This window comes from Amia ocellicauda, chromosome 3 (assembly GCF_036373705.1).
Source record: "Amia ocellicauda isolate fAmiCal2 chromosome 3, fAmiCal2.hap1, whole genome shotgun sequence".
NCBI lineage: Eukaryota > Metazoa > Chordata > Actinopteri > Amiiformes > Amiidae > Amia > Amia ocellicauda.
The window spans coordinates 19,243,031-19,257,921 of record NC_089852.1 but is presented as its reverse complement, the minus strand read 5'-3'; the positions used below and the strand labels follow the sequence as shown (position 1 = coordinate 19,257,921).

Sequence of the window (14,891 nt, the reverse complement as noted above, 5' to 3'; positions counted from 1 at the left end):
TTCTCTCAATCAAGAAATGTGTTGACAATCTCTTCCTCTCCCCCAATAATTAGTAATTTGGTTGGAGAGCCAAGAGGGGAGGGTGTTTGGTATTTTTTAAGTTGTTTTGCTTAAAAAGGCAATTTCTGTGTCTAATTAAACTTTCCTGTCTCCACCAACAGTGGCTTCGTGGCATGCCACACTCTGTATAATTAATATCCATGATGTAACAGCATACTGAGCTTGATTTTGTAATGCTTGTAACACCAACTGATTTGTGAAACTAGTATAGTATAGTTGATTTTCAAAGAAACTAAATATGAAGTAAGATGTTATGTTAAAATCCACAATTGCCTGTCCAACTATCAAGTTCACAACAACTTTTTACATGTCAACATTATAATATATGTTAATGCATTAATTGTTAACATTTTTCAATTTCAATGTCCCTACAAACATTACCAGTAACATTATTTCTCTGATCATGATTGTCGCTTTGGCGTCACAGGTTGAAGAGTATTCTCATTGTACAAATCTGTGTATAGCAAATGTATGTATTCTCTTATGAATTATTTGAACATATTTAAATGTCAAGTTCAGATATGCCTAAACACTGTATTGTGGCAGATTGTTCTAATATAACCACTAATTTTATAAGCATGTCCATCAGAAAGAAAGTTTGGGCTGAATTGATTAGGCAAGTAAAGTGAACTCACTATAGTTTAATGCCAACTTGATAGTTTGTATTAAACATTTCAAAGAGGATTGTTTTGCCTATCAGCTGTCGCTAATGTGATTACTAAGAGTACAGCAGTGAGAATGATCTGTATTCCTGTGTTAATTTGACCTAAAATGTGATCTGATCTTCATCTAAGTACAAATAATAGATAAAGATAAAAGTCCCTGCCTCCTATGGTTATTCATTACTCGACTCAGAAAAGTCATATTAATGCAACCTGTGCAAACTTGAATGTACTTAACCACATTAAGTGGTTCAAATAACAAGTTTAGAAATCTTAATTATTTAAATAATTGTTTATATTATATATCTGATGAGGAGGATGACCCTCTATACATCATATAGTAGGATTATTTTGTTCTACAAAGCATTTGGGGAAAAAAAAAGGTTTACCTCTTGGTAATAAAAGCACTGTCTTTTTCTCTTTGTAGTTGTTGTGCTGTATTTGCAAGGAATTGGGACCAAGGAGTGGAGGGAGGTAAGTCTGAACATATTTCATATTTGTTATCTTTATTTGTGCTGTTTTATTAATGTATTAATGTGTATGCTTACGCATGGTGAAAATTATTAACTGGATACATGTAATGAATGATGAATCTGTGCAGTTTGTGTTTTAAGTGAAACTCAGAAGGGATTTCCCATAACAGAACTTGAGAGATAATATATGCATATTTTAGGCCAGTGCTGTAATTCCTCTCATTCTGCCAGTAATGAAAATAGAGAGAAAAAACAAATGCATTGCACAATGAAGCTATGCTCAATCACCGCCCTGATCCTTATAAGTACCTGGGTATTGTGCTCTTCCATGTAGATGTTGGATTCGTTGGATTCGTTGGATTCGTTGGATTCGATACCGGTGTCAGAACAGATGTAAAGGATGGCCACTATCTCCATACAACAAATATAATAATAATAATACTAATAGTGTATTATTATCGATTTAAATATCTCATATCACCTTTTTTGCAAGATAGTTACATATACAAAGGATTAAGGTATTGAACAATTTAAAACAAAGCTAACAAAGGCTGAAATATCAGAATTAAATACTCATCAACGGTTTAACCGTAAATACTTTTTTTTTTTTCACTTCCGCAAAAAAAAACCAATTAAACCATGAAAAGTGATTGCTCTTGTTTAGTACATGTCACCTGTCATTTCTGACTAAGTTTACTACAAGTTTCCAACTAAGACTCTTAAACATAAGCGACCATTTAGTACATCTGGCCAATAGTGTCAACAATCCAGTTGAGGACAGGGCCAACCCTTTGTGCCATCTTTCTTGGACACCACAAAGTACTTTGAGTTAAAGCTTGTTCTGATAGAGACTGGTATCTTCTGCAAGAATAGGACCAAGATCTCCAGTCAAGTGTTGAAGAGGGTCTTTTACTATATTTGTACCTGAGCGTAGTAAAGTATGTAAACCAGAGCACTTAAAGAGTTTGTGAACCTAGACATTTTAGTAAGTGCCAACACCCTAGTGCTTTAAGACTATGTATACCAAACTGCTGTCAATTCAATTTCTAATAGTACTCAGCGACAGCGGGGCTGCAACAACTTAGCGATAATGTTGATTGTTAAAATCTACTAAAATCTTAAAATGTAATTAATCATCGATTAGTTTGGTCTACCTGGGGCGCAGCTACTAAACAATACCTTGAGAGATGACGGAGGCAGCAAATAGACATGTGGGAATGATAGGAGTACTTTACATTGAATTTACACTGAAAACATGTGCAAAGCTGAAGACACATGGCGAGCACGACAATGCCGCAGAGCACCGCAGAGACGCTCAGCTGCTGCAGGCTGCTGCCTCTGGATCCGAAGGACAGCACATTGGATCCGTTTAAACCGCACTCAGTACTCGGCATCTCCCGTTACTTGAGCTGATGTGCGTCTCGCAAGCTACGCACGTTTCTTTACCTCCTCAACTTCATTATTATTATACTTTTTTTAAACGCGCTCTTATTATACCCACGCGCTAAATTCAAGCAACAGTCAATACAGACATAGTACAAAAAGAGCAAGCAATACAAAGATAATTTTAAAACTTATAACTAACAGAGATCCCTCAAAACTTTTTTCCAAAAAGTGATTTTTAAGACATTTCTTTATATGTGTAGGGTGCACCCCGGAGTGTCATGAAGTGCGTTGCACAGCCGTGGTGCATTATACTATATGATCAAACTAGTGCCATACATATTGAATTCATAAACGAAAAAACAAATGGAAATGTTTGAGTTTCGTTTTGAGTTTGCAGTGGCGCTACTGTGTGCATGTATTTACACAGTGACATGCAGAGGGGGGGTGGGGGTGGGGGTGGGGGGGGCCCTGCGTTTTTCCCCCCGAAAGTGCCCTATATGACCTGACTGCCCCCCTGGACCGCACTTCTCTAGAATTGCCCCTTATTTGGTTTGAGCCACTGCCCCCCATGAGTCTCCACTGTACTGCACTGAATTTAAATGTATTGAACATTATTGCATTTGTTTTTCAATTTAGCATTACATATTAATCATTTATGATTATGTTTTTTGGTATTTTTGAGTGTGCCCCTAAATATTGGACTGTGCCCCTAATTTTTCAATTTAGGGGCAGAGTGCTCCTGAAGAAAAAAGTCAGCGTAGAGTCCTGCTGAAGTGTGAATGATAACTTGTTTGTAGACAGTGGACTGCTTAAACTCTTGAAACAGAGGTTGTAAAAAGAGGTCATAAGTAATTGAAGCCAAGAATGAACCCAACAGGAGATACCAATTATGTTTTTTTTGTTAAATATCTATTTGCTCTTAGAGATAAACAAAACATTGAATTCCGTCTCAATAATACAATTTATTTATTTATTTTATAAACTTAATTTATAGGATTGGAGTGAAAGGAAATGACAGAACTCTATTGATAAAATCAAACAAACAGAAACAAATTTGACTATTAAAGCTGAGCGTAAATGCAACAATCAATGTTCCCAGTGCTCCTCCAACAACAGAGACTCCCCAGTATTTATGAAGCCAGCTTCCTAAAGTGTTTAATGTTTAATTTTTACTACATATCTAGTTAAAGTAAGTTCTTGCTCCTTCTCTATTCTGGTCAATATTACTAAAGACTTGTGAAATGTGTAATGAGCTGGGGAAAGTTCCATATTTGAAAATGAATGCAGAATGAACATGGAAAAACTTTTCAGCCTGTAAAAAGAGCAAACCAGAACATTGCTGAAATGAATATTGCAATTAATTGATGTAGAAATGTTTAGTGCTTAAAAACACATATACAAATAATAATATACATGTACACTACAATATAAAAGTTCAATTATTTTTTTGTGTGCAAATTAGATAACTGTATCTTGTGCCTGAAGTTATTAAGGGTCAACTAAATGGTATATATTGCATTCTGAATATCAATATTTAATTATATAAGAAAGACTGTATTTACCCTTGCCAAATGGGTAGTTAGATGCATTCTGAAATTGCCTTCTGGGATTTCCATGCTTGCATCATTGCGACATATTGATTGAATTTAATGGAACCCTAGAATACAAAGCTATAATGGATAGTGATTTAGTGGTTCTTTTGTGAAAATGGTTCCCACTTTCTGTTTTCATGGTTTTGAACAAAACATGTTTCCAGCAGACATGGCAGACCTAACTGGGTAGATTTTGTGTGCAAAGATGATTTAAATTAAAAAACACTACTCCATAGTCTTTTATTTTCATTGGAATTATCTTCTGTTTAGGACTTCCTATCTTCTAAATTGTACTAACTATCTTAGATGTAAGCCTTAACTGGTCACACTATACAATAATGGACACAGACTTTTAATTAATTAATGTATAGATACCACAGGTATAATGACTGACTATCTTATGCACTTCCTGAGTTCTGATGTTGAACACATGTATGTATAAGGTTAGGGTTACAGTTTGGTTTAGAGTCTGTAACATTGGGGTTAAGTGTTTGTGTGTCAGTGATGAATAAGGATTTTAAAATGGTAAAATAAACAAAATAAATGTTTAAAATACAAATCAAAGCTCTTTCTACCTTCATTAGAATGTTATGCATATATTTCAAAAAGTTTTATTTCTGAAAATAATCATTAATACTTTTTTATTATAAATCATACAATTTATAGTATCAAAAATGTCATACCAGATAACATTGATAGATTTGCAAATTATTTGACTTTGCCAGCATAGAGTGGGTTATAAGTATTCATAGTTTGATCTCAACAAAGATTCAGCCAAGAAAAAAAAAAATATATATATATATATATATATATATATATATATATATATATATATATATATATATATATATACACTCACCTAAAGGATTATTAGGAACACCTGTTCAATTTCTCATTAATGCAATTATCTAACCAACCAATCACATGGCAGTTGCTTCAATGCATTTAGGGGTGTGGTCCTGGTCAAGACAATCTCCTGAACTCCAAACTGAATGTCTGAATGGGAAAGAAAGGTGATTTAAGCAATTTTGAGCGTGACATGGTTGTTGGTGCCAGAGGGGCCGGTCTGAGTATTTCACAATCTGCTCAGTTACTGGGATTTTCACGCACAACCATTTCTAGGGTTTACAAAGAATGGTGTGAAAAGGGAAAAACATCCAGTATGCGGCAGTCCTGTGGGCGAAAATGCCTTGTTGATGCTAGAGGTCAGAGGAGAATGGGCCGACTGATTCAAGCTGATAGAAGAGCAACTTTGACTGAAATAACCACTCGTTACAACCGAGGTATGCAGCAAAGCATTTGTGAAGCCACAACACGTACAACCTTGAGGCGGATGGGCTACAACAGCAGAAGACCCCACCGGGTACCACTCATCTCCACTACAAATAGGAAAAAGAGGCTACAATTTGCACAAGCTCACCAAAATTGGACAGTTGAAGACTGGAAAAATGTTGCCTGGTCTGATGAGTCTCGATTTCTGTTGAGACATTCAGATGGTAGAGTCAGAATTTGGCGTAAACAGAATGAGAACATGGATCCATCATGCCTTGTTACCACTGTGCAGGCTGGTGGTGGTGGTGTAATGGTGTGGGGGATGTTTTCTTGGCACACTTTAGGCCCCTTAGTGCCAATTGGGCATCGTTTAAATGCCACGGCCTACCTGAGCATTGTTTCTGACCATGTCCATCCCTTTATGACCACCATGTACCCATCCTCTGATGGCTACTTCCAGCAGGATAATGCACCATGTCACAAAGGTCGAATCATTTCAAATTGGTTTCTTGAACATGACAATGAGTTCACTGTACTAAACTGGCCCCCACAGTCACCAGATCTCAACCCAATAGAGCATCTTTGGGATGAGGTGGAACGGGAGCTTCGTGCCCTGGATGTGCATCCCACAAATCTCCATCAACTGCAAGATGCGATCCTATCAATATGGGCCAACATTTGTAAAGAATGCTTTCAGCACCTTGTTGAATCAATGCCACGTAGAATTAAGGCAGTTCTGAAGGCGAAAGGGGGTCAAACACAGTATTAGTATGGTGTTCCTAATAATCCTTTAGGTGAGTGTGTATATATATATATATATATATATATATATATATCACAGTTAATCTCACGGATTATAAATGCTGAATGCAGATAAATGCTGGGAAATGTCTGAAACTGCTTTCTAGTAAAAATTATATGATTATTGTTATTATCTCAAGGACACTGACTTTATTTTTACAAGAAAAATCTTTGTTGTCCTACCTGACTGATATTGTTACTCAGAATGACTGGGATTTCATATGGGATGATATCTAAAAACAGTCTCAGCAACAAAGATAATTCTGTATTTAACCGAGAGTGAGAGTCACTAAATTTTATCTTTTTTTATTTTTAATTATCAGTAAATAAATCAGAAGTGAGCAGTCACTTTGATGCAATACAATTCCACTCAAGGCATTGGCTATTTGATATAACCATAGCAGTAAAACATTTTAAGATTTAAAAACATTAACTTAATCATTTTCAGCACATTAACCATTTTTTTGGTTATACAAACATGTAAACAAATGTCATTTAAAAAAATGGCAACAACAACTCATTTATGACATGAAGTCAGTTCAATGCATTAACATTTCAACAGATTAAAAAGTATATTGAATGTTTTGATATAACATTTGAAATATATAGGAATCATGCTATTTTTGAATTTGGATTTATATATTCTCTTAGAACTTGCAAGTGGCTTCATGGCATAAACATAAATGAAAACAAAACAATAATGACCATGTTGTCAGCTCGTTTGTTATTTAAGGACATCCACACTAAAACTACAGAAATCATGTTATAAATATGTTGTGTTGTTAAAACAACATGACAATGTAAATGTGATGCCTACACACTTAAAAATACTTCTAAAAACCATAAAAGTATAACTAGTTACTCCAGATAACGAGTGACATTGTTGGATAACAGAAAGTGTTAATTTTCCGGTATGGCAAAATCATTTTCTGGTTTGACAAAATACAAGTTTTAACTTATGAATCAGGCAATTACTTAACCATTTATATAAATGTATTACTTTGACCTATTCAGTGTCATCTTTCACATTAAATATACATTTTTTAAAACAATATTATAAATGCTTTTTAGGTGTTGTCCAGTATGACACAGAATTTAGTACCCTTGTGCACCAGCGAAAAGGTCAAATTATCAACATTTTAGGAGAGACTTACTAAACTTTCTGCACAGCCTGGGGGTCCTTCATAATCTTCTGAATGATGTAATGTCCTGTCACGTGACTAGCAAAATGCATTCTGATGTAAAAATGCTCCTGAATGTCTGTTGTCTGGAATGACATTGGAAGAAATCCCAATATGGGGACAAAAGTTTTTTCATGTAAAAATGAAATGAAATTAAGAGTCTTTGCAATATTTGTATACATTAATGCAAACACTCACACCAACTGTTAGATCTAATGTTTTATAGGTTTTTTTTTTTTTTTTTTTTGCAAGAGCTTTTGTAACATTTTTGTATTTTCATATTAGGTGAGGACAGTTTTGGATTTTGGATGATTGGAGATCATGCATAATAGCTCCTAAAGTTTTAAATACTCATGAAAAATACTCCTATCAGTGAATAAAGATAGGAGTGTTGAGACATATTATTCAGTTTTAATAACAAATAAATACGTCATATTTGTAATATATGCTTGGTACACCAAAATGCATGCGTCACATCATTGATCCATATACATATGGTCATAAAGGTCAGATTTCTGTATATAATGTTTTACATTACCATACTTGGAATCATGTCTTTTGTTTATGTCAACAGTATAGTTGAAATCACAAAATTCACTACCCTAAACCAATACCTTACAATTCTTGAAGAATTTACTCAAAACACAATGTTCATAAAGCTATAAAAACAAGTGATTTTTGACATTGTAGAACAGGTAAATTACAGTAAATGGAATCTACTATTTTTTTTACATTTGTTGTTTTTGTTGCACTACAAGAGCCTGCTGGTTACAAAATATAACCATGCTTTAAGATAATCAATGTCCTTGATGTGTGAATTAGTAAATGCCCTGGTCTGCCTACAGGTTTCCTGTATTAAAATTTGAATTAATAACATCATCCGACCATTGGGAATAGCATCTCTGTTGAATATTTAATTAATACAAAATATGACTTCCATTGACCACAAATCTTGGATTCGAGTTCAAGTTGGCCGCCTGTTTGGATGAAAGCCTAAATCCTCCCAAATGCTTTCTGATCTTTCCATATTCTTGGAGGCCACTCACAAATTGTGTTTTTAAAAGGACTCTCCAAGTTAAAAATATCATTCACAACCTTTGAGGAAATTTATAACTCCCACACTTGGTATGAATTATATTTTGCTCATGAATAGGAAGCACTACAGAGTGAAAAAAATAATCTGCTGTAGCATGAATGTGTATGAGGTGACCTTAGTGAATTATAATGAATTGTGCATTCCAGTATGATAGTGGTGAATCTACATGTACTGTAAATTCCCTCCGTTTTCTTTGTTTTGTTTTTTGCATGTTGTAAAGCAGTGCTTACATAGCCTATGAAATGCTTGTACTAGGTATGCATGATTTTTTTCTTAGTGCTGCCACTAGCAAACCATTGTTGTACTGCAGATGGTACAAAAGGTTATTTTTCCCGGTTGGCAGGTTTCCAGTCTGTGACTTGAGGTTATGACAAGAAATAGATGCCACCAATTATTCAATTCTTTGTTTTCTAGATCAGAAGGGTTGTGTTTTGTTGTTTTTACAGCTGAATTCATATTTTCAAAATGTATATACTCATATGTTGAAATATATGTGATGTATTACTATAGATTGAATTATTGTGTGTTACAACCCCAAGTGGCTGATGTAAGGGGATAAGGGGAATGTAACATAAAATACACAAACGCAGTAGTGGAAGAGTGAGGTGAGTGCAAAAACCAACACAAAGTCAACTATATATATATATATATATATATGAAGGGTTTATTTACAAAGGGGAGGGGAGTATATACAAGTGTACAGTATTCAAAAACAGACGTGATGATTATTATACAAATGATAAACAAATATACACAGAGGAAAACACCCTGGGCGGTGTCGGCTAACACTGAAACAAAACAAAAGCTATCTAAGCTAGTCTAAAAGAATAAACCACTACCGGACTTGGATTTTGCAGAACAACCCTAACTACCTACACTAACTAAACTGTCTAAGCCTAACAACTAATACAAAGGGGTGATCACCGCCCCTACCTAAATACCTAATGTGCTAGACAACATATATCCCTACATGTAAACGTGTAAACACATGGGTATCCATGGGTAACCCATTCTCCCCTGAACAAAAGTTAATAACAGAAAACAATGTGACGGAACAAAAACGGAGAAGAAAACAGTGAATAATTACACAAGGAAAACACAATCAATCACAAAGGTATTTTTTTACACAAACAGACAGGGTAGCAACACGAAATGGCATTGCAATTGATCGCCTTCCGAAATGGAGGAATGACAGGGTTTTTAAACTGTAGTCGGAGACATCGGATTGGACAGGAACAGCACGGAACAGCAGAGTTGAGTGACGGGGACGAGAACCAATCACAGTGTGACACCTGCGTACAATAGGGATAGGAGGACAACAGGACACAGAGAACACCGCCAGTGGCCAGTACGTACGTACGTACGCCAGGCACGTAACACCCCCACAAGCAACAAGCAACCAATACAGAAAAAAAAATCAGGGGGGGACACAAGTTGGACTAAACACGTTACGTGAAGGGTATAGTAGTTATACACGAGAAAGGTTCGGAGAATATTATTGCTTATACCCTTTCTTATGATGGATGTCTACATTGTAATTTTGAACAATGAGGGACCAGCGCATGAGACACTGATTATGGTTGTACATGCGCTGTAGGAAAACCAAGGGATTGTGATCAGTATATACAACAATCGGCAGAGCACTGGAACCAATATAAACTTCAAAGAACTGCAATGCTAATAATAATGCTAATGCTTCCTGCTCGATTGTGGAGTAATTGACTTGGCACTTATTGAATTCCCATGAAAAATAACACATGGGGTGATCAACAGGACAGCACCCGCTCCTTGAGCACTCGCATCCACCTCCAACTTAAAAGGACGTCCAAAGTCAGGGGCGGCGAGAACAGGAGTACTGCACAGGAGTGCTTTAACCTGTTCAAAGGCATCCTGACATTCATCGGACCAAACAAATGCAGATGAGGGACTAAGGAGACTGGTAAGTTGAGCGACTACTGCAGAAAAGTTTCTATAAAAACTACGATAGTAGCCCGCCATGCCTAGAAAACACCGATTAAGATTAAATTCACCAAACGCTGAAAAGTGGCAGGAGCGTTGCGCATTCCCGAAGGGCATGACAGAATACTGCAGAAAGTTATCTGGGGTCACGAAAACAGAGATCTCCGAGGCACAAGGGGTTAATGGTACTTTCCAGTAACCTTTCAGGAGATCCAGTTTACTGACAAATGTGGCAGATCCAACCTTATCTATGCAGTCATCTAATCTTGGTAACGGGAACCTAAGTGAACCTACGTTTGACCAAAAGGCTGCCATGGCTGGAAGAGGCACTGCCATGACCAGAAGAGAGGTGCTGTGACCAGAGAAGGCACTGCTGCCTACAACTGAGGAGACGCACTCCCATGGTCAGACAAGGTGTTGCCATGGTAGGAGCCAGCTGAAAGATGTGCTGACGTGGGAGGATCCAATGCCATGGAACAATGCAGAGAAGATCTGGTTGGTAGGACCAGAGGTACCAGGGATTGAGGTGCCACCAGGGCCTTGCACAGAAGAAGAAGCGCTGCAACCATGTGCAGATCTGCGGCCGCAGGCACCCTGGACTGATTCATTGTTCAGAAGCCCTGACGTGCAGGTCTCCCATAATTGGCCAGTGCCTGCTTAAAATAATGAAACGGGTATACCCCTGTCTTGGGGAGTTGATGAGTTAGGGAGAGAAGGAACAGAGAGAGAGAACATCAGCTGCCTGGGACCAGAAAAAAAAAAGATTTTAAAATCTGGATTTGTGATTTGGACTATGTGTTTGCTTGTGTTTGTTTCTATATAGGTACCTGGAAGGAGATTAAGTAGGCTCCAAGGAAGCTATGTTTTGTTTAGTTTTGGTCTCTTTTGATTATCCATTTAACAGTTAATTTAATTAATAGTATGCCTGGGCATGGGGAGGTTAATACTGTTTAAAAATTACATGCATCAAAAAAAAAAAGTTTCATATTAAAATTGATTGTACATTAGATTTAGAAGATATTTAAACATGGTTTCACTTATTAAACTCAATATCAGTGGAGTTTTTTTTAAATATGCATCACACATACATATCAAATTTGAGATGCAGTTTGTTCAGTGACAGATATATTACAGTTTACCTTAAACTTCCAAAAATTGTCAAATGTATTGCTGTTACTTACTTTTGAGTTATGTTATTCATAATATTAATCGGCGCACTAGTTTTGTTAATATATATATATATATATATATATATATATATATATATATATATATATATATATATATATATATATATTAACAAAACTAGTGTGCTGAGAGATATATCTATATATAGATATATATAGATATACCTATATATAGATATATGGATAGAGAGAGAGAGTATGTATATATACATTTATATATAGATATACTGTTGTTTATTACTTCAGCATATTAGATTGACTAAATTGTTATTCGATCAGCCTTTTACCTCTAAATCACTTACTTATGAGCACTTGCATATAGCTCTCCACTTGCACCTGTATGATTTCAGAAGTTTCCCAAAGAAATGTGCTTTTGATGTTTTGTTCTGTGGTTAGATCATTCACTGCATTACTCATGAAAGAGGCTTTCATCAAAGTTGTATATTGTAAGACTATCAGCCTATTGTAAGAGAGGCATTTGCTTTAGAATTGCTATATATCCAAAATTAATTTGTAAAAGGAAATCCCACCAACTTTCACTCATAGCTAGTAGCGCTGCATCGGTTTAAATGACCTATTAAGTATACAATTATTAATACATCATAATTAAAGACAAATAACCATCATAATTATTACTGTTTATGACAATATATGTTACTGCCACACTGTTTACACCTTTATACCCATGCATTGTTACCTGGATTCCTGGAACGAGTTTGACTTTAACTTCTTGGAGCTCATCAGGATATGTAGGGTGGTACCTGACATTCCAAGCCCCAGAAACCAATGCCAGGTCCTCCAAGACTCAGGGCTTTGCTGTCCTGACTTTTTCTAAGAATGTGTAGTAAGTATCCTAGCATAGAATTAAATCCAAACGTGCAAAAATAAAGGAGCTGTAAACCTCTCATTCTTATGCAAAGCAGAAGTGTGCTTTATCAGTGGCAGAAATAAAAGTTGTATCCTCTTAATAAATACACATTTCAAATGTTGCACATACAAATAAGTTATAATGTTAATCAGTGAGTGTGCTAATCAACAATCTAACAGGTGTGTTTTCCTGTGGAGTGCCAGCTGATCTCTGTATTGTTTCTTCCAACAACACACCTGCCTGCCGAAAACTATCAGTGCCTGTGATATCCGTCTGTCAGATGAAAGCTAGCTGCTTTTATGTCTCCTGACTTTCATAATTTTTCAGACACACTCTGCTCTGTAAATAAATACTATTTTTTCACAGAAGTTATTTTTACACTGAGAACATATACAGAAAGAAATGGACTGCAACACTCGCAGTACAGAGGTATGCATTCACATTAAATGGGCTCATGGGTTGCAAACAATATCCAGAAACCAAATATAAAAACAATTTTTGATCTGACTAGAGAATAGAAAATGAAAGTTAAGGTTATGTTGTAGCAGGATTGGATGTGCTTTTAATGGAGATTGATGCTGTGGATCACAGATCAGAAAGCAAAAATGTGTAAACAGCAACCACAATGGAATCTGAACCAGATCCAGTCACCTGAAACTGACTGCAATGACCCCCTGCTTGACCCAGTGTAGTTTCAAAATGCAAAAATAAGAAAACCACAGATGTCTGCATCCTGCATGTGGAGCGGCTCTGTGGAAACTGCTGGACGCATCAAAACACGCACAGCATCTGTATGATCAGGGCGGGCGATAACCCATTTGCTGGCGATTTTATTGGCTTATGTTATATGTTATGTTATGAAAGACCACACACAATTGTAATGAGACTGTACTCAGTGGGCTGGTCAGAATTATTCAGGTCATAGTTTGGGAACCCCTGATGTACATTTTTTACATTTTAAATTATGCAAGTTGGATTATAAAAAATGGTCACTGGACTGACACATTTTCTTTGTCTCTGGGCTCTGAGCTACAGAGTTACATGGCCAGGATGGGAGAAACTGTCAACTATTACCTGGGTGCTCCATAAAGCTGGGCTGTATGGAAGAGTGGTGCAGAGAAAATCCATCACATCAAATCCCATTTGGATTTTGCCATAAGACATGTGGAGGATGCAGCAGAGATGTGGCAAAAGGTCCTCTGGTCAGATGAGACCAAAATTTAACTATGTGTGGTGCATCTCCCTGAGAAGACCATCCCCACGGTAAAGTATGGTGGTGGCAGTATCATGATAGGGGGATGCTTTTCATCGGCAGGGACTGGGAAACTTGTCAGGATCGAGGGCAAGATGGATGGAGCCAAATATAGGAAAACTAGAGGAAAGCCTGCTTCCATCAGAAAGAGACTTTAGACTGGGGCAGAGGTTCACCTTTTAGCAAGACAATGATCCTAAACACCCAGCCAAGGCTACACTGGAGTGGTTTAAAAACAAGACTGATCCTCAAATTGAAAGCTGTAGGCATTCACGGTAATGTAAGTAGATGGATTATGAACTGGTTGATGTATAGGAAACAGAGGGTGTCAATTAGAGGAGTCGCTTCTAACTGGAGTGAGGTTGTTAGTGGAGTTCCACAGGGATCAGTACTAGGGCCTTTGCTTTTTCTAGTCTATATTAATGATCTGGACTGTGGGATAGTTAGCAAACTTGTCAAATTTGCCAATGATACTAAATTAGGTGGCTCAGCAGGTACAATCTCGGCAGCACGGGTTATTCAAAGGGACTAAGATAATATTCAGTTGTGGGCCGACACCTGGCAGATGAAATTCAATGTGGACAAGTGCAAGGTATTACACGCAGGTAACAAAAATGTCCACTATAATTACACTATGGGAGGAATAGAACTAGATGAAGTATCGCATGAGAAAGACCTAGGAGTCTATGTGGACTCCTCACTTTCTCCATCCAAACAGTGTGGTGAAGCAATAAAAAAGGCAAATAGAATGTTAGGGTATATTGTTAAAAGTGTAGAATTTAAAACAAGGGCAGTAATGTTAAGACTGTACAATGCGCTAGTTAGAGCTCATCTGGATACTGTGTACAGTTCTGGGCTCCACACTTCAAGAAAGATATCGCTGCTCTAGAGGCAGTTCAGAGGAGAGCAACCAGACTTATGTCCTACTCGGAGAGACTGAGGGAACTCAACCTTTTCACCCTGGAACAGAGGAGACTTATGTGGGGACTTGATCCAAGTCTTCAAAATCATGAAGGGCATCAACCACATCAAACCAGAGGAGCTTTTCCAGATCTCAGTGGAGTGAGCTGTGCGGAAGCCGGATTGCAGAGGATCAAGAAGT

The 14,891-nt window shown here is 36.8% G+C and overlaps 1 protein-coding gene across 1 annotated transcript in view; it reads left to right on the top strand.

Moving 5' to 3' along the window:
* The window catches only part of cpne9 (copine family member IX), a 334,194-nt gene that overhangs the window by 63,902 nt on the left and 255,401 nt on the right, over nt 1-14,891 (top strand). The window contains exon 3 of the mRNA XM_066698379.1: nt 1,150-1,196. Coding sequence (XP_066554476.1) covers nt 1,150-1,196 — 47 coding nt within the window. The remainder of the gene's footprint in view (nt 1-1,149; nt 1,197-14,891) is intronic.